The sequence below is a fragment of the Chiloscyllium plagiosum genome, unplaced genomic scaffold (assembly GCF_037043375.1).
Source record: "Chiloscyllium plagiosum isolate Xiang-an unplaced genomic scaffold, Cpla_swu_hap1 HiC_scaffold_5, whole genome shotgun sequence".
Lineage (NCBI taxonomy): Eukaryota > Metazoa > Chordata > Chondrichthyes > Orectolobiformes > Hemiscylliidae > Chiloscyllium > Chiloscyllium plagiosum.
The window spans coordinates 90805860-90826146 of NW_028270143.1; the positions used below are offsets into that span (position 1 = coordinate 90805860).

The 20287-nt window shown below is 38.9% G+C and overlaps 1 protein-coding gene across 3 annotated transcripts in view; it reads right to left on the bottom strand.

Annotated features, from left to right (window-relative positions):
• Positions 1-3908: 3908 nt before the first annotated feature.
• The window catches only part of mastl (microtubule associated serine/threonine kinase-like), a 45123-nt gene continuing 28744 nt past the window's right edge, over positions 3909-20287 (bottom strand). For all 3 annotated transcript variants that reach the window (XM_087987455.1, XM_043690526.2, XM_043690528.2), the window contains 4 exons: positions 15766-15904; positions 11346-11459; positions 7687-7788; positions 3909-6234 (listed from right to left, as the gene is read on the bottom strand). In XM_087987455.1, coding sequence (XP_087843581.1) covers positions 6077-6234; positions 7687-7788; positions 11346-11459; positions 15766-15904 — 513 coding nt within the window. In that variant the 3' untranslated portion in view covers positions 3909-6076. The remainder of the gene's footprint in view (positions 6235-7686; positions 7789-11345; positions 11460-15765; positions 15905-20287) is intronic.

The window sequence follows — 20287 nt, forward strand, 5'->3', positions numbered from 1 at the left end:
GTACCATCCACTACTACTCTTTCACCTGCCTACAGGTCATGCCTTGGCATTGTTTAATTGCTGGGTGGATGGGTCTCCTGTGGAGGGCTATGCACACGAGTTCTCTCACTTGTTATTGGGGACCTGAGGTGGAAGATGTTGCACACAGCACTTCCATCTAACCATAGGCTAAGATAATTCACAGACTCCTGACCAAACATTTATTTTGCAGTGCTGTGGAGTCAGTGGACCATGTTTATACCAGTTGTAGGCAGTTACACTGTCTTTAGTTATTTGAAACACCTTTTATTATTCTTCTGGTTGCATTTTAACATCATGCACTTGACCTTAGGGCATCTAGTTCAGAGGTGGGAATGGAGTCAAGTTAGAGGGCCACCTCATGGACCTAGCTAAAGAAACCCCCAACCGGTCCAGATTGTGGAAGGAATCATAGTCATATTTCCTCTTTGCCTGCCCACCCCTCTTCCATGGCTACATTTGTGCCCAGGTGTTCTTGGAGACAGCACATGATGCCTACCAACATTCATAATGCCTTCAGGAGTTGGAATGCATTGTTTCCTCCTTGAATTCCACTTTAATTTAGTTTCTTCCCTAGCACCCCTATATTTGTTACTGTTGGACTGTCTCCAGTAGGTAGTGCTTGTAAATTATTTGGTAGCAGTTTTTTAAAAAATCCAAAGCTGTGCAGTAGTATTTCAAAGTTAAAGGGTTCTTGTGTTACCATGTTGTGTCCCACTTGCTTTAGATTAGATTAGATAAGATTACTTAGTGTGGAAACAGGCCCTTCGGCCCAACAAGTCCACACCGACCCGCCGAAGCGCAACCCACCCATACCCCTACATTTGCCCCTTTTAACCTAACTCTATGGGCAATTTAGCATGGCCAATTCACCTGACCCGCACATCTTTGAACTGTGGGAGGAAACCGGAGCACCCGCAGGAAACCCACGCAGACACGGGGAGAATGTGCAAACTCCACACAGTCAGTCGCCTGAGTCGGCAATTGAACCCGGGTCTCTGGCGCTGTGAGGCAGCAGTGCTAACCACTGTGCCACCGTGCCTTTAGAGGTGTGTGTGATAGTATTTTTGAACAGGTTGGTTTAAAAATATCAAAAGCAGTCCTATGGTTAATGAGCACTTTTCAGAGCTTTTTAGGCACAGTGCTGCGTTAGGGATGCAGAAAGTCAGAGCCAGAAAGTCCCTCTGCCCTTGACGCATCTGACTAATAATATCTGAAATGCTAGTCTCCATTGCAGTGCAGTGGTAGTGTCTCTATTTGAGACATCGGTTTTGGGTTTAGGTCACACCTACTCCAGAGATGTGCCATATCATATCTTAACAGGTTGATCAGAAAATAAGTGAAAGAAATTTTAATGATCTGGACAGCTGGGTCTATAACCCAGCAGCTGATGGATCTATTAATCATAGAGACATACAATACAGAAGCAGAACCTTTGGTCCAACTCAGCCATACTGACCAGATATCCTAAATAAATCTAGTCTCATTTGCCAGCATTTGGCCCATATTGCTCTAAACCCTTCCTATTCATATACCCATCCAGATGCCTCTTAAATGTTGCAGTTCTACCAGTTCCACTGGCAGCACATTGTATACACATATCACCCTCTACATGAAAAAGTTGCCCCTTAGATCCCTTTTAAATCTTTCTCCTTACCTTAAACCTATGCCCATTAGGTTTAGACTCCACCATCCCAGAGAAAAGACCTTGTCTATTTAACCCTATTCATGCCCTCATGATTTTCTAAACCTCTAAGGTCACTGCTCAGCCTCTGATGCTCCAAGGAAAACAGCCCCAGCCTATTCAGCCTCTCCCTATACCACTAACTCTCCAACCCTGGCAACATTCTTTAAATATTTTCTGAGCCCTTCAAGTTTCAGATCCTTCCTATAGCAGGGAGACTAGAATTACATGCGTGGCCTAACCAATGTCCTGTGCAGCTACAACATGACCTCCCAATTCCTATACTCAATGCTCTGACCAATAAAGGAATGTGTAATAAATGCCTGCTTCACTATCCTACCTACATGAGACTCCACTTTCAAGGAAATACAAACCTGCACTCTAAGGTTTCTTTGTTCAGCAACTCCCCAGGACTTTACTATTAGTACAAGTCCTGCCCGGATCCTTTTTCTATACCCAGAAAAGCTATCACACACAACTGAGCAACTTTCCCACAACCAAAAATCAACTGATTTTGTTGTTTTTCCCCTGCTATCCTTTGCTATTTGCTTTTTTAATTAATTAATTCCGTAACATCGTATGTCGTTTGAAAAAGTGCTAATCTCAGTAATGACTATATAATCGCTCAGTAAAAATCATCAGATTGAGAAGACATATGATAGCTGCAATATGTAATGATGGTTGTTATTAAAATTTTAATTTTGATATGTTAAGACTAAATAATGGGCAAACTAATAAATGAGTTTTTTTTAAATCCTAGGTTTGTATTCACATTCCTTTGTTGGCTAGTTCCAGGCATCAAGAGGTGTAAAGGAATCTGCCAATACTCCCACGCTGATTACAATCCAATAATCTCTGCTGTAATGCCCTACAATCACTCAATTTCAAGATTTTCACACAATGGCCATCTGACAGGAATAGCCTATTGTGCCTTATGTCATGGGAGCAAAGAAAATAGTGTCTGACAATCTAAAGATTGATTTCACAAGTCAATCATTTACTGAAGAAGACACTAAAGTACAAGTAGTTATATCATTGAAATTCTGCCTTTAAAAAGTTACTAACATGAGCAATGAGGTATGATGTGGAACAGCGAGTTGAAATAAAGAGCAGAAGAATAAGTAGGAGCCATTTAGGTATTGTATGTGGTAACCTGGAGTATGTCATTTGGCCCTTTAAGCCTGCTCTGCCATTCATTATGATCACAACTGATCATCCAACTTAATATCTTGTTCCTGCTTTTCTCCTCTATCCTTTGATTCTTTTAGCCTCAAATCCACCTCCATGAAATACCTAAAAATACTTTTTCTGTCTTCAAAATGGAAAAGGATGATGCAGGTAATAGACATCAAGGTGGAGGACTGTGAAATGTTAAGAAGGAATTAATGAATGTCGAGAGAGAAAGATGTGCTCGAGGGGACAGCAGCTGTAAAAGTGAAAAATCTCCTAGCTCAGATGAAACATGTCCCAAGCTGTTGAGGGAGGCAAGAGATCAAGGGCCTTAGAATAATTTATATATGGTAGCCTCTAGAATGTACTGAAGTCTGCCAGCAGAATGGGCACTGCAGTGGCTGGGGTGAATCATCACCCCCAGATAATGATTTGATATTAAGTTTCCATTCTGACGCCTGTCAGATTTTTTGTTCTGGTCTTGGAGCAATGAAGGTTAAGAGGTGACCTAATAGAGGTGTCTTATAGAGTGGACAAGAAGGCACTTTCTGTTCATCTTTAATATTAGAGCGTCGGTGAGTTTTTTGTCCCCCACTCAGGTGGTGAGTCTGGGACCTGCTGCCTAAAATGTTGGCCGAGCCAGAAATGTTTGTACCATCCTAAGCTGTGTTTAAATATTACTTGTGTCACCAATAGACCTCAGGATTCTGGGCAAAAAGTTGGAAAACCGGATTAGTGCAGTCTGATCTTTATCAATCAGTATAGACACAATGGACCAAACGCCTTCCTTCTGTGTTGTAAATGTCAGAGTCTATGAAATACTGGTTTTTAAATTTGGGAAGACAATTGTAAACTCAAAGTTATCGTACCTGTGCTACTTGAGTTATCAATTAATCCTAGTAATAAAACTTCAAATAAACTGAGCATCTCTATTACATTTCATTCTAACTTCTATGCTAAAGAAATAATCCCAGCTTTCCCGGTCTCTTCAGATATCTGAATAAATAATTGAGATAATTTAGTCCTTTGAAGAATTAGTGAATACTTTCCTAAATCACAATACAACAGATTGCATTTTATAGTATCAATTTATCAATATTATAGAAGTTCTGTAGCATGTCTTACAATGGCATGAAGAATCAGAAGTTATAATGAACTAACTCAGTTATTGATCTCAAGTATTTAATATGTTTCACAACTATCAAGGACAATATATCTCACTTCATTTAGTTTAATTGTTAAATGCTCTAAAGTAGAATTAACAGATTTACACAGACGAAGGTCGACAGGGACAATATCTCCATCTTGGGACAGGCAAAACAAAGATGCACAGGAATTCCTAGAAGCCTGGCATTCAAACTAGAACTCTATTAACATACATACAGATTTGGACCTCATTTACTAACCTCTCAGAAACAGAACTGGAAATGTTATCACTGAGCACAACAACAGACAGATAAATAGTAAGCGGGATAGAACACCAACACTTCACTGGAGGCTCTCTGATGATGTGACCTAGCATGGTGACAGACCTTCTGAGAACAAATTTACCAGTTCAGCGAGCAAATTTACAACATGATCCACGACCTAAACTACAAATCTTCTCCAAATTGTCAAACAGAATTAATTACACAGGAGACAGAAATTTACATTTCACCCACAAGCACTAACTACATTTACATCACTAAGGTCAAAAGCTTACTGCTATAAAATACCCAATAATCCATAAATGAAAGATTTTTATTCAAGTCACTAATTGTGCTGCACACACAAGTTATACAGGTAGCCTGTTTAGAAATCTTCATTGATATTCAGGTATACAAGTTAAGAAAAAACTGAGTCATTTTAAGACAGTGGATGATCTGGAAATAAAAAAAAAGGACAAGAAAAACATTCAGGAATACACATTTATGATTACTTTTGATGAGTGACACCAGCAAAGAACTTCAGGCAAAAAATATTTGACATACTAAACAAAGCAGTAATTACACAGAGTAGAAATTTGTAGCTTTGAAATCATGAGCCCTAAAGCTACCTGAAGCATGAGGCATTTAACTGCATCCTTTGTAACATCTCAGTAGCAACTTGTATGGATATATAATTAGGAAATAATAGTGACAAATTTCTATTTCAATGGAGACACTGAAATGAGCAATTCAAAAATATACAATAAGGCTACATTTTAACCAGTAATTTTTAAAAAAAGTATTATTTTTGACCAACATGACTGGTAATTGTAAAAATAAAGTGCATTTAATTGAGAGAACTGAGTTATCAGTTTAAGGAGAACATGCAGGATGCTTGGTTTGTAACGAATGTACCGCCATGAAAATCTGGACATTTCACTGAATACTATTAAGGAATGAAAATTACAGCAGTGAAACAAAAAAGGTGCGAGCTTGAAACCATTTTTAGGCGATCTGTTGCAGTTTTTTAAAAATGGCCACATTAAATTCTAGAATTATTACAAGCAAACAAGGCAGTTCATGAAATCCTCAAATCGTGTTTGTAAAGTGCAGTAATGGCAGTCACATAAACACTTAAAGCTGACTTCTGATCATCTCTTGTTTAAAAGAGTTAAAGTAATTCAGGCAATCTACTGCTTGACTGACTTGCCCAAAATGCACCTTTTCAGAACTTCAATATTGCTATAATGTGAGTTGACTGCATGCTCCATTCAAAGATTAGTCTTAGCTGTCAAAAGAGTTTGAGGGACAAGCCATGTCCCAGATATTATGCTTTAAAATCAAAAATTGGCAAAGTGTGTCAAGTTACTAATGTCATCCATTACAGCTCCTAAGGTGCTTTAAATGTTCTACTAGCTAATTCAATTGAAGCTTTCAACCCTGTTTCTCTGGAATCATTCGATGATTGCAGGCAGTTGAGGATAGCCTTGAAGTGCGCTAATACTATCTGGACAAGATGGAACAGAAGCAACTTTGAGATCACAATCTTCCATTGAGGTCTCTCCTTTTTATGCAAAAGTAGTAGTGATAAGCCTCCATTCAGCAACATAATTTACAGCTGGAAATCAAGATGGCAGTATTGCATATTAATGAAAGAATAAATGAAAGATAGTATTGACTGGCACCAGACATTGTACATACATATTCAACAGTAATGAATCCAATGTTACTACTAAATATAAATTAGCATATTTTCCTTTCATCTCTTACAGTATTCAGGTTCAGCACGCTGCAGGTGCTACAAACTGAATCCTGAAACTACGAGGTGTTGAGCATTATTTCTGGCTTCAAAATATGTTGTATCCGTTTCATCATCTGGCTGTGGTACAAAGGGCATAGAGCAATTCTGCAGATTGTCCCAATCCACTTCCTGGAAGAGGGGATGCTTCTTGAGCTCTGAAACAATAAAACCAAACAGTTGCTCTTTTTCTTAGAGATGAAATGCCCGTTATTAGAGTTCAGAGAAGATGGAGACATGTTGAATAACAGGCGGAAGAAAATAAAGTACTTTCTTTTCACCACAGAGTTTATAAATAGCAGGGATTAGATTAGATTAGATTACTTACAGTGTGGAAACAGGCCCTTCGGCCCAACAAGTCCACACCGACCCGCTGAAGCATAACCCACCCAGACCCATTCCTCTACATTTACCCCTTCACTTAACACTACGGGCAATTTAGCATGGCCAATTTATCTAACCTGCACATTTTTGGATTGTGTGAGGAAACCGGAGCACCGAGAGGAAACCCACGCAGACACGGGGAGAATGTGCAAACTCCACACACACCGTCGCCTGAGGCAGGAATTGAACCTGGGTCTCTGGCACTGAGGCAGCAGTGCTAACCACTGTGCCACCGTGCCGCCCTATACTTAAACAAATCTTGATAAACAAGACATTAAATAACATTATCTTTATGCAGAATTTGCAGATCAGCGACACCATAGTACAAATACAGCTACAAGCTTACTGGTCCCAGCAGACAATATTTACTACTGATATGAGTTTTATACTTGTGAATTCAAGTGGGTCCAGAACCTGATCAAATGTACTTGTGGAAAACTCAGTTACAGGCATTACCCTTTATTCTGCAGAACAGTGAAAATAGTGAATACAAATATGGAAAAAAAACACAAAATTGCCTCACTTTTGAAAAGGACTGGATAAGCAATCACTTTTTATTAACCTTGCCAAAATTGATTAATAAAAATATGCAAAGACACTATTAGAATTAAAAAACACAACATGCACATTTTACAAATTGTATAGTTCTACTTTAAAAATAGTAGATTTGTTTGATCCCTCTGTACCATTCCCATACAAATGGGATGTCTAAACTATTCAACTTTTTTTGTCCTTTTGAACTTGCACATCCAACTTCTAAATTTAAGAGTGATTGGGCCAGATTTTTCTATAATGATGCTCCACACTTTAAGGACTAATTTGCAGTGCTAGAAAGATTGATTGTTGGTAATTAACAATTGTCACCTCAATAAAGGGTAACTATGTTTGTGAAGCTAAGACTAGTGTAACTTTACCATACAAATACAGTAAAAATCTAACTAAATGAATTCAGTACAAAGCTTCTGTATAACTAAAATGGAGTGCTGTAATTCAGACAACATTTGGATATTGTCATTTAACTGTACATTAGAATCTCACCTCACGTTGCTGGACCATTTACACTTCTGAAAAAGGCATCGATTATTCACCCTTTTTTGACAGCAAAGTTTTGACCATTTCCCCTCATTATATATACCTCATTTGATACTGTATCCTTTAAATATGAAATATTAGCAATTTCACCAAAGATTGTTTAGAGTACAACCATTTGCAACTCGTTCCCAAACCTTTCAATCCAGCTCTCTTGAAACATTCAATTGTCAGTAGAATTTCAATTGCACTATGGGCATTTTTAGATAATTCTTCTTCACCTTCTGGCCAAGGTATATCTACAAAAAGAAATTTACTTGTGAAAAATCAACATATATTTAGATAGCATTTTTAAATGTAGTAAAACACCTCAACTCTGGAGAAGAGAAGAGATGGCCTATACTTTCTATGGTTTTAACAAACAAATTCAAAAGCAGCAGGACTGCTCTTGTCCACTTAGAACAGCATTAACAAACAGGATTTACCACTGACACAGGAGATTGAGGGTAGAAAAGCACAGACTTTACATAGAATGTTTTATAGGAAGAAACAAAGATGGAGGCATTTCAGGAAGGTATTCAGGAAGCTAAATGTATGGCTATCAGCGATACTGCAACTTAAAAATCAACAACACACAACAGTCCAGAAATAAAGGAACACAGACGTGTCAAGAGTTGTAAGGCTACAGAAGGAGTGTTGACATGAAAGGGAGAGGCCATGGATGGACATGAAAACAAGGGTTGGAATTTTAAAATCGAGTATTGCTAAAACAAGAGCCATCATCAGTCAGTGAGCGTAGAGAGGTAGAAGATCAAAACTTGGTCTGACTTGAGATACAGGTAATGGAGTTTTGGATGACCACAAGTTTGCAGATTAACAACTATTCAGGTGAACAAATATTACTCAAGAAAGGGTAATGCCAGTGGCAACAGACCACTAGTTAAATGTCCTCTCACTTCAAATAGTCACACCCTAAACTCAGCCGTTCTAATAAAAGGCTTCTGGCCTGAAATACTCATTTGGTTGTCTTTTGCATAAATGCGGACTATCTCGCAGAGTATTGAGCATATTCTATTTAGATTTCAAATTTTCAAGAAGCTTTGCTATTTATTTAAAAAGTCAGTTCGATGACTACTCTACAATTGAAACACAAATTTGAGACCAACACTTGACAAAGACAGTACTGGCCTTTAAATTTAGTTTACCCAGAGGGCCCATCTGCCTGTTCCAGTGGTAGTGGCAGATGTTAAAGATCCAACTGAATTTAAGAACAGAGACTCCACTATGCCCTGCACCTCACTTGTTAAGGCTCAGAAGTACCTAATGTTGGGTCGGAGATGGCAAACTATGGACACCTGCTGAGCATCTCCAAGCAGCTCAATGACAAGAATTCTATAAATTATAGGTGGCTGCGTCATAAACAACATTCCTCAGTGGAGTGATTATTTGATCAAGGGAAAGAAAATCAACTCTAAAGAGGTGGCCTATACTTTCTATGGTTTTAATGAACAAATTCAAAAGGAGCAGGACTCAGGTAAGTTACAAAATGTACTCTTTGCTACTGGTTGGATTGCACATAGATCTGGTTTTACTGGATGCAACAGGCACTTTACATTGTCATATGTTAAAAAGTCTAAAGCAGGCTTCACGCACATTGTCAGCTTGGAATGAGTGTGCACTTCTTTTCCCTCATGCTCTCGTGAAGGTGAATACTTCAAATATTCTCGTAAATTGGCCAAGTAGGAGCTAACTATATCTCAGAACCACATATAAAGATTTAGAGTAAGGCAGCAGAGCCAAACCTATTCTGATCAGCCATCCAGAAAGGCATGTTTTCCAGCAGCAATCTGGGCAATGATCAAGAATGAGAACCCAGTCTGAGTCTGCTGAAAGCAACAACACTTTGACATACAATTCAGTAATGTCACTCTTGCCTTGGAATCAAAATTATGGATTCAAGTCCAAAAGATTTCAGTACCAAATCAAGGATAAACTCTCTCATTGCAATATTCAGGTTGTGCTACACTATTGAAGACCCTAAATCTGCCCTCTTTGATGGATAGTAAAGATCTCACTATTCAAGGAATAGCAGGGACAAATATTTTATAATTAACCTGTGCAGGGATGTTTTCACATGCCTCTAGGGCAGGTGAGACTAGGACCCCGAACTCTTAGTCCAGTGACAAGGACACTAGTACTACACCACCAGAGACAGCCTTGTCTTGATCAATATTATCAGAGCAGATTATCTGGTCATCATTATCCTGTTGTGGAAAAGATCTTGCCCGTTTGCAAATTGGCAACCAGGTTTCCTGCATCATAACAGTGATGACACTTCAATCGTAGTTCGCTGACCTCTACCAGATCAAAACTGCTCCTATAACCACTAATAACATCTTGTGTGGCTGACCAAGGCAAACTGTTTCTTTCCCTCCTCCCCGTAGACCTTGGCACAAACATGCCAGATCATATCTTCCTTCACCAACACATCTCCACTGACATCCATTTGGGGGTGACTGCACCCAACTTGTTCTACTTTTATTATTCTGATTGTTGTGATGAATTGCCATGAATAGCACCATCTCCACCAATTTCAGTGGACTTAGTGCATTTTGGACACCTATTTCTCATTTGCATGTTGCCCCTCAGCGAGATCAATGAAAACTGTCGGCAATATGTACACAGATGATTGATAGCTCAACATCACTACTTCTTTTGACTGTCAAACTTTTTTATTCAACATCCAGTACTGAATGAATAAAAGTTCTTTCGTAAGCCATAGTCTTCGGTCTCCTCTACAAACTCCACTCCCTTATCATGGCAACAGAGAAACTGAACCAGTCTATTCACAACTTAGGTATCATTTGAATCCAGATGACCTTTCAACCATCCACACTATGTCTGCCTTTTTCCACCTCCATATTACCCATCTCAGCTCTTCTACTGTTGACCCTTCAACTGCGCCTTGGTTACTGTCTGACTGTTTGAATGCATTGATGGCTGCTCTCCCACATTCTATCCTTAGTAACTTGAGATGGTCCAAATCTCAGTAGTTGTATCCCAACGTGCTCCAAAGCTTGCACCCGTCATTCTAGTAATCACTGACTTAAGCTGGTTTCAGGTTAAACAACATTAAAATCATTGAAATTCTATTCCTGATTTTCCAAATACTGCCATACCCATAGCCCCAACTTCCGTAATCTCCTCCAGCCCTACAACACTGACATATCAGCATTCCTTTCATTCCAGCCTTTTGGACATCACACATTTTAATTGTCCTACCAATGATGGCTGTGACTGCAGTCGCCTGGCCCTGCCCTCAATATTCCCTCCATATACCTCTCCACCATGTGGAATTCCTTTAAGAACCCTTAATATCTACTTCTTGGATCAGGATTTTGGTTATTTTATGCCTGTGTGTCTCGGTATCATATTTTAATTTAGAATGCTTTTCTGAAGTGCAACAGATGTTTTAATTTATTAAAAGATGCTATTGTCATTGCTATTGGCAGTACAGATCTTTGGAATGCCCCAAGTTTGTGAAAGTCAGGATGATCTTTTTCTTTACAGGAATGAACATAGTTGCTAACTTTTATGACACAGCTACTCCAACAGTGGTGGCCTTAACACAGGAGAAATGGAAACAGGCACAAGCAAAGACCATTTGTGATTCACTCACTCTGCACAAGTTGAAAATGATTTCACAAATTTTTTATTTTAAGCTGATTGATATGCATACAAAAGACTGTCTATTGAAAATACCAAATTTTGAATAAGACGACAAACATTTGGATTAGATTGCTGGTTATTACATTACAAACTAAGTTGTTACTTCTGAAGCACAAAAAGAGCTTACCTCTGTTCAAGATATTCTGAAAGACCTGTTGTGATGTTTCATCATTGAAAGGGGGAATGCCAGTCAGAAATTCAAACAAGCACACACCAAGTGCCCACCAATCCACAGCAGGACCTACAGCACAGTAGCAGAAAGAAAAACACATTAAATACAATTAAAAACTACATATAAACAGAGCCAAGAAAGGAATAAATCTAGAAATGCTGGAATAATGCATCAGGTCAGTTGGCATCAGAAAGGGCATTTTACAAACAGAGCACCATCTCAAACTAGGAAACCTGTCCAGCTAGTGCACCCACAGTGCAGTTTGGATCAAAAGTCCAAGTTTTGTATCCAGTAACAGTGAAGGAATGTTAATATATTTCTGAGTCAAAATGGTGTGGTTTGGAGGGGAACTTGGTGGCTGTGTCTCCATACAATCACTGCCCTTCCACTTCTAGGTAATGAGATTACAAGTTCAGTGGTTGATATTACATAAACAGATGGCAATCATCAACAGAAACATATTTATATGGTGCCAAAGGAAGTGTATAATATAATTGGGCTCATTCAACCATTGCTGTGTTACTGATGTTTATGAATTAATTCTTTACAAGTCTGCAAAAATCAGGGCAGTATGCTCAGGGTAGGAATGTTTGCAGTGCAATGCAGGTATTCATCCATAAGGCAATGGTTGCATTCTTGTGCAACTTCGCATTATAGAAAAATTGTGCTATAGAAATGGCGTATAATATGTTGGCAATGTAATTGCATTACAGCCGACACGTTATAAAAGTTTGCACTTTAGAAACAATGCTCCCAATTCATCAATCGCGTTACAGCAAACCCCTTAATGAAATTCACATTATAGCAGAACAACCTGTATAACCAGACTATGTGTAGAATACATCCTCCTGTATGGATAAGGTTAAGTGAGATTACTGCCCTTGACATCAAAGGCAACATTTGACAAAGTATGGCATTAAGAAGTCCAGCATCAATGTGGGGGGAGGGGGGCAATAAAAGCACTTGACTGGTGGGACTCATGCCTTGTCTAGAAGAAAGGTGATTTTTACTATTGGAAATCAATCATCACTGCAGGAGATCCTCTAAATTGTGACTTCGGCACAATGTTCAGGGCCATTTGTTACTCCTCAATACTGAAGCTGTCTGTGTCCACATGCAGCAAGATATGGACAACAACCAGGCTTGGATTGGTAAATGGCAAGTAACATTCATACTACACAACCACCAGGCAAAGTCCATCTCTAACTTTCAATAGCATCATCACTGAATTCCCCACAATCAACATCCTGAGGGATTACCACGCACCAGAAACTAAACTGAACCAGACATAAAAATACTGTGGCTGCAAGAGCAGCTCAGAGGCTCGAAATACCATGGCATGTAGTAGCCTTCCCCACTCCTAGCCCCATCCATCTACAAGGCAGAGTCGAGAGTGTGATGGAATACTCTTGACTTGCCCGAATGGGTGCACCTGCAACAACACAAGCAGCTCAGCACATCGAGGGCAAAGGAGCCTGTTTGATTGATACTTCGTCCATTAACATTCATTCCACTACAAATATACATTAATGGAGGGTGCACCATTTCCAAGATGCACCACAGCAACTCACCCAGGCACTTTTGACAGCAACTACCAGATCAGAGGCCTCTGCCATCTCAAGGAGAACAAAGCAGTGGATGCAGGTGAATACCATTTCAAATCACACACCATATTGACTATTTTTCTTTCCCTATAGAATCATCACTATCTATAAAGCAGAGGTTGACCCCCCTCGAGAAACTAAAACCGAAACATTCAAAGAGGAGGGCCTCACCCTATAATCTGTAAAGCAGTGAGAAGTGGTGTAACCTGCTTTACAGCAGCTTCTAGCAGTTAAATAAAAACAAATCCCTGACACTCACTTTAAAATCAACAAATAACAATTTATTTATCCAACTCTAACAGTGAACAAATTAACTAAACTATTAACAAATTGAATAAATCCCTTCTTACTACTAACTATTCCCAAATAAAACAAGATTCTAATGGTATGCTGTTCCAATAAATGCAAGTCCCACTCACAATAAAAATAGCATTTAGACTCTTGAAATTACAGCCAGGTTACATGCCTTCTGGAATGTTCTGTGCCTTCTCCGTTGATTCTTCTGTCAGGAATGCCTTCTCAGTCGTTGGTATCATTATTTAGATGCTGCTTTCTCTACGATATGGATAACTGTGAGAGCCAACTTCTCTCTCAAGAGCTGAGGGCTGTTAGCTCCGGCGGATGGCAGTTAGATTTGGGGTGTCTATCCAGCTGCCCTCTTCTTTTACACTCTTAATGACATATCAATATTTCTTACAACAGGATTGGTCCTATGTTGGCGAAACCATCAGATTTAAATTTAATAGGTTTTTCTGTTATCCAAGTGCCTGGTTCAAATTGATTGACTAAATTCAAAAGCCTGCTGTCTTGGTAAAAGCTACTGCTTGGCCTAACTATAAGGCTTTTCGATACAGATGTTTCAATTCAGGCTATGTACTTGCATTTTAAATTGCAAATCACAGAGAAAGCACCACCTTTTAAAAAGGGACCACACAATGCTTTCTCAAATTTTACACACATCAAATTCTAACTTCTGTCTCCCAATCTACAACCACTCTACCTAACTTTGCAATAATATCAAAAGATGTAGCAAATATGTAATTTTTGTAGTCGTTCCACAAAGAGAACTGGGTAAGTTCCTAAGAGGGGTGATTCCCTAGAATGGGGTAAATAATGATTTTGAAAATTTTGGAAAAACTGTAACTTTGAACATTTTCCACAAGTGGCACTCCACCACATTATCCATAATGCTGCATAAACATTACATTTTGAACCAAAAATAAATGATCCGACAGAAAATGCGAAAATGTGCTTGCAAAAAACATTCAGTCCTTGAATAATTTACTAAAGCCAACTTTACACCCTCAATCTATATTGCAACCAAGGCCAAACCTTAAGCAGTGTTTGATAATATGTATGGGTTTGTAGGCTGATGAGCTGCATCAACAAAATTCCCTTTTTAGTACCTGCTAAAAATTTCAAACAAGTTAAAATAACTTTTGCCTGCAAATTGAAAACTGCGATTTGTAACACAATAGTACACCTTATGCAGATTAGATTACTTACAGTGTGGAAACAGGTCCTTCGGCCCAACAAGTCCACACCGCCCCGCCGAAGCGCAACCCACCCATACCCCTACATTTACCCCTTACCTAACACTACGGACAATTTAGCATGGCCAATTCACCTGACCTGCACATCTTTGGACTGTGGGAGGAAACCGGAGCACCCGGAGGAAACCCACGCAGACACGGGAAGAACGTGCAAACTCCACACAGTCAGTCGCCTGAGGCAGGAATTGAACCCGGGTCTCTGGTGCTGTGAGGCAGCAGTGCTAACCACTGTGCCATCGTGCTGCCCACAATGACAATTCCTCCTCTCCACTATTCTCCACTTTTGACAGCTCATTGAAACCAATCACAGTCACTTTGTAATGGAGGAAAAGACAATAATTTAGAAATGGTGGTCAAATGCATCCCCAAATGGACAAGATGACAGGAGAAAAATGAATCGACTCCAATCTCACCAGTCAGCAAAGCACTTCTAGAACAAGGTCCCTCCTTTCCTCACATAAAAGTGAAAACAGTAATGCCCAGAAAAATAAAATAAACTTAATACACAAAGTTGCTTCAAAGCAAAATTCAGCACCACATCTGGACTGCCACAGCAATTTCAAAATCACATACACAATCCCAAGAGAAATTCTGGCATCCTCTAGCACATTCTCCAAGGGCCTCACACCACAAAGATTTTTTTTTTAAATCCTTTTGGAGTTTTGTTGTGCCTACAAACACCAGCTGCTTAGGGTGAAGTATTTATGTATTGAGATATTCATTGGTTGTATATTAGTACTGCATTTACTGCACGAAATCAGGTAGTAAGGAAGGAGCAAATTTGTTGCAGATTTAAAATACATCTGCTGTATATTTTCAGGTTTTACTTTAAGTCTTTTTATTTCCTGTAACTTTCTCACTGGTTTCCTTTTTATATTTGCCTTGCCTTTCACCATTGGCTATTTTCACAATTCATCTTTCTAACATTCTTTCATTGCCTGAGATTATCTTTCACAGCATTTATCACATTCCTGCTTTTTAATAATTATTTGCAGTTCAGTCAGTCAATCAAATAACTTGCTCTCAAATAAATGTACTACCTGTTTATCTCTCCCTCCTTTTCCATCAAGTGAAGGATTTAGTAACATATTGACTCTAAGGAAGAATATCTGCCTGAAACTTTAAACTACCTTTTCTCTACAAATACTGATGGAATTTTTAGCATTTTCTATTTATGAATTATCCTCATCACTTTGCTACAATAGTAATTTCTCTTACCATGTGGCATTCTCAAGAGCAATTCAGGAGCCAGGTAATCTGGTGTGCCCAGGATTCTATCCCCTTCTGTTGGAGCTGGCCCTCTCCGTACACTTTTCGGAGTTCTATAAGGGGTTTGCACAGCGGTCAGCAGTGGAGTCTAAATATTTAAAAACCATTCGAGAAAATATGAGGGACGTTCATAATATTTAACAGATCAGTTACACACAAGAACCAAAACATTAGAAATGAAAAGCATGGTTACATGAAATATGCTTTTGATAATTTCAAGATACTATCTCACGAAGGCACAAAGTCAACCTTTCAAACAGAAAAACACATACAGGACTAATTCCTAAAACAGGTGAGGAGGAGGGTAAAGTTGAGCTTCTTAATCTTTGCATGAATGTCACTTGGACTGTTTCACAAAGCCCAAACACAGAAAAATGAGAGAAAAAGGTGGACCTGCTGCATTACTTCAAAAGGTTGAACTATGACAAAAAGGATAACATGGATTTAATTTGAAGAAGCAAAATTTCGAATTGATGTCAAAAATTCCATTTGCACAAAACATAGAATGGACTTGGCTAGGGCAGTGGAAGCCTTAAATAAAACCTAGAATTTAGACAGTTGAGGAGTGGATGTATGCTGGGATTTCCCAATACTTAAAAATCAATGGCATAGAACAGGAATCATAACTAGGTGCCAGAGGCCTACATCCTCAGTAAACCTGCAATGGTCCTATTTCAGATTCAGTGTTTTTGCTCAAATTCCCATCTCCAACACAATTCTAAAACAGCTAATTACTGTTTTAAAATGGAACATAATATTCAGAACGAGGAGTGGAAATATACATTCACGGGAAGAATAATAGTACAGATCAAGTGAAAATTTGAGGTGATGTGCAAAATTGCTGTTCACATTTCAGAACAGCCAGCCATTTTCTTTTACTTCAGGAAGAATTTAATTTTGTTTTTAAAATACAGGTTAAAAGCAAATTTATCTAGACCTAAAACATATGAGCTGAATCTGGAGATAGACACAAATGGACTAAGGTAAAGATGAGAGACTCAATTAACTTATTAATGATCTTGTTTATTAACAAAAGAAGTAGTCAGCTAAGGAGGAAGCGAGGTAGCTGTTCTAACTGAGGATGCCAGTGGCTAAATTACTGAATTAATAAGTTATGGAAACGACAAAGTTTACAGCCTTAAAATGCGTCCTTAAACATTTAGACTAAAATGTAATTTTGAATTATCGAACACATTTACTGCACACTAGGAAATAGACAGGCAGGGAGGGTAAGATAATTAAGAACATTTGCCTTAACATCCATGAATCTGTATAAACAAGACACCGAGTGATAACATTCACGGCTGTTCCTTTGTGATATTGATAACAATGTTTGATTCTGACCTCGAAACGAAAACTCGGTATCAATTAACTTCTTTCCCAAATTATTGTCCTTTACTATTATCTGTCTGGTTCAGAACATGCAGCGCTTTTGTTAATTTTTTGTGTTTGTGACAGTACAGCCTTTGTAAAGGGGTGTATAAAGATGGTCTGTTTGAGATAGTATGATGGAGTAGACTGCCAGGGCTCTTGAAGAGCTGATGTTCTACTCTCCTAGATTATTAGAATCCAGTTAGCCTGGCTTATAGGTATCAGTGTTATGTTGTAACAGTGATGCCATTAGTAAACAAGGGAATGATTAAAATTAAACTAAACTGTCTGCAAGAGTCTTTTTTAAAATTTCAGACTACTAAAGGTACGATCTTCGGGACAAATCATGAGAGGCTTACAGGTTGAATTCACAAGGGATTCCCTGGGCCGTCTCAAATCTGTACTTTAACAGGAACCACACTTGCATTTGCTGGAAACAAAAAAGTGAAAATAAAAAGAATAGGCTGGTTTGAACGTTCCTAGAACATGAAGGCAATTTTTGCAATGTTGGCACATGTATACATGTAGCTGCTCAGACGTGATGGACTTCAACTGGTTGTAGTAATGTCCCTATGAATAGATAAACAGGACAATGAAGTAAATCATTGTACTAGGATTGGCCAAAGATGAACAGTATTAACCAATACTCGCAAACTGTTTATAACTTTTAAAAACTCCAAGTTTACATAACAAGGTGAAATTAACTGATGGGAGGGAAAGAAGCCCTCAATTAAAAAGTGGAATACAGTTAGGACAGAACTAACAAATCTGAAGGATGTTTACAAACCATGGATCAGTAAACATAGTAAAGAAGCATGAAACTGAAAATAAAATCAATATAAAAGAACTTGCAAAGAAAGAGAAACCAGGAGGCAAACCAAAATGAGCAGGAGTAACCCAATTGTTCCTGAGGCTACACTCATGATAAAGGTAGCATGGAAGATGGCAATGGAAATCACAGTTGCCAAATGCTTCTGCCAAGTTGAGTTTGAAAGGCATGCGACTGTGCAAGACATAGAACATGCAGGATGAAGCCGACCAACAAAGACCATCATGGAAATTACCACTATACTCTGCATAACAGAACTGACAATGTTTGATAAAGTGTGTCCTTTAACCATGAAAGCCAATGATTCTGGAGAGTCCAATAAATGTCTTTCTGCCTGCCTATCCTGTTTCATTATCTGAAACAGTGAAGGCTTTGGGATTTCACATTACAGCATGAAAATATGGAACACATTTGACAGAGTAGGTGACATCAATTATATCACATTTGTCTGAAGACAGCAGACAGAGCAAGAAAAGAGTTGACCAAGTTATTTCCACAACCAACTTCCAATATTTTCAAGGTTGGAAGTGTAAATAAATTGAAAATAAAGCCATTTTTCACATCTACTGTTTTACAGTGTTTGATTTGGGATTTTCTTACTTATTCTCCTGCTTGTCAATAGCCTTGACAACCTGAGAAGTCAGCTCTATTTGTTAGAGTTTGGTTATATGACTGAATGGCAAGAACATTAGCATGATGCTCGAAGGCAAGTGATGTTGGGATGTATGGGACAGTTGTCTGCAATGACGATAATGTTCCTTTTCGTCTGTTTTGTCCACCTTCCTAACACATCTCAAAACTGCCAGAGATAATATAGGTAGTTATATTAGCCTCGGGATTTCTTGATATTCACAAAGCATAAGAATGTATCGTCTTGATCTTTCCTATCACAAGAGGCATCACTGTTTTGCTGCCATTAATGGTGGGTTAGTAGTGACATGTTTCTTGATTCACTTACTCCCATAATGAATTTCATCTTTAATCAGAGAACCATCTGGCAAAAGATAGAACATAGAACAGTACAGCACAGAACAGGCCCTTCAGCCCACGATGTTGTACCGACCATTAATCCTCATGTATGCACCCTCAAATTTCTGTGACCATATGCATGTCCAGCAGACTCTTAAATGTCCCCAATGACCCTGCCTCCACGACGCTCTCACAACTCACTGTGTAAAGAACCCGCCTCTGACATCCCCTCTATACTTTCCTCCAACCAGCTTAAAACTATGACCCCTCGTGTTAGTCATTTCTGCTCTGGGAAATAGTCTCTGGCTATCGACTCTATCTACGTCTCTCATTAATTAAACCTGTTGGACTATAACCTGGTGTTGTGTGATTTTTAATCTCATTATCTTGTATACCTCAATTAGGTCTCCTCTCCTCCTCCTTTTCTCCAATGAAAAAAGGTCCGAGCTCAGTCAACCTCTCTTCATAAGATAAGCCCTCCAGTCCAGGCAGCATCCTGGTAAACCTCCTCTGACCCCTCTCCAAAGCATCCACATCTTTCCTATAATAGGGCGACCAGAACTGGACGCAGTATTCCAAGTGCAGTCTAACCAAAATTTTATAGAGCTGCAACAAGATCTCACGACTCTTAAACTCAATCCCCCTGTTAATGAAAGCCAAAACACCAGATGCTTTCTTAACATCCCTGTCCACTTGGGTGGCCATTTTAAGGGATCTATGTACCTGCACACCAAGATCCCTCTGCTCCTCCACACTGCCAAGAATCCTATCCTTATTCCTGTACTCAGCTTTCAAATTCGACCTTCCAAAATGCATCACCTCACATTTATCCAGGTTGAACTCCATCTGCCACCTCTCAGCCCATCTCTGCATCCTGATGATTCCAGTATGGTTTTATCTGCTTTAAAAATGTTCAGCATGTACTCATTAATGACCCAGTGAGAGCATTTCACAGCCAATCTTCTGTCATTGCAGCTGTAGTTTCACCGCTTACCACACAGGACACGATACTGCCATTGTCTTAAAATCATTTGTTATGTCTTGTGGGCCAGGCCCCTTGCCAAGGTGGATCCTTTTAGTTTACAGGATTAGGCCAACTATATGGTCTCTACTATAGCTGCCTTGAACCACATCAGAATAAGCAGCCATTCACATCCTCTGCCTTGCTGGAAAGGATACTTGCTTATCAAACTTTTCTAAGACATTCAACTTGTGCTTTAGAATAGTCAATAAATTCAGTAGCAAAATCTTCTAATAAGCAACATTTACGTTTTACTTCGGGCAACAATTTAACACTTGTAC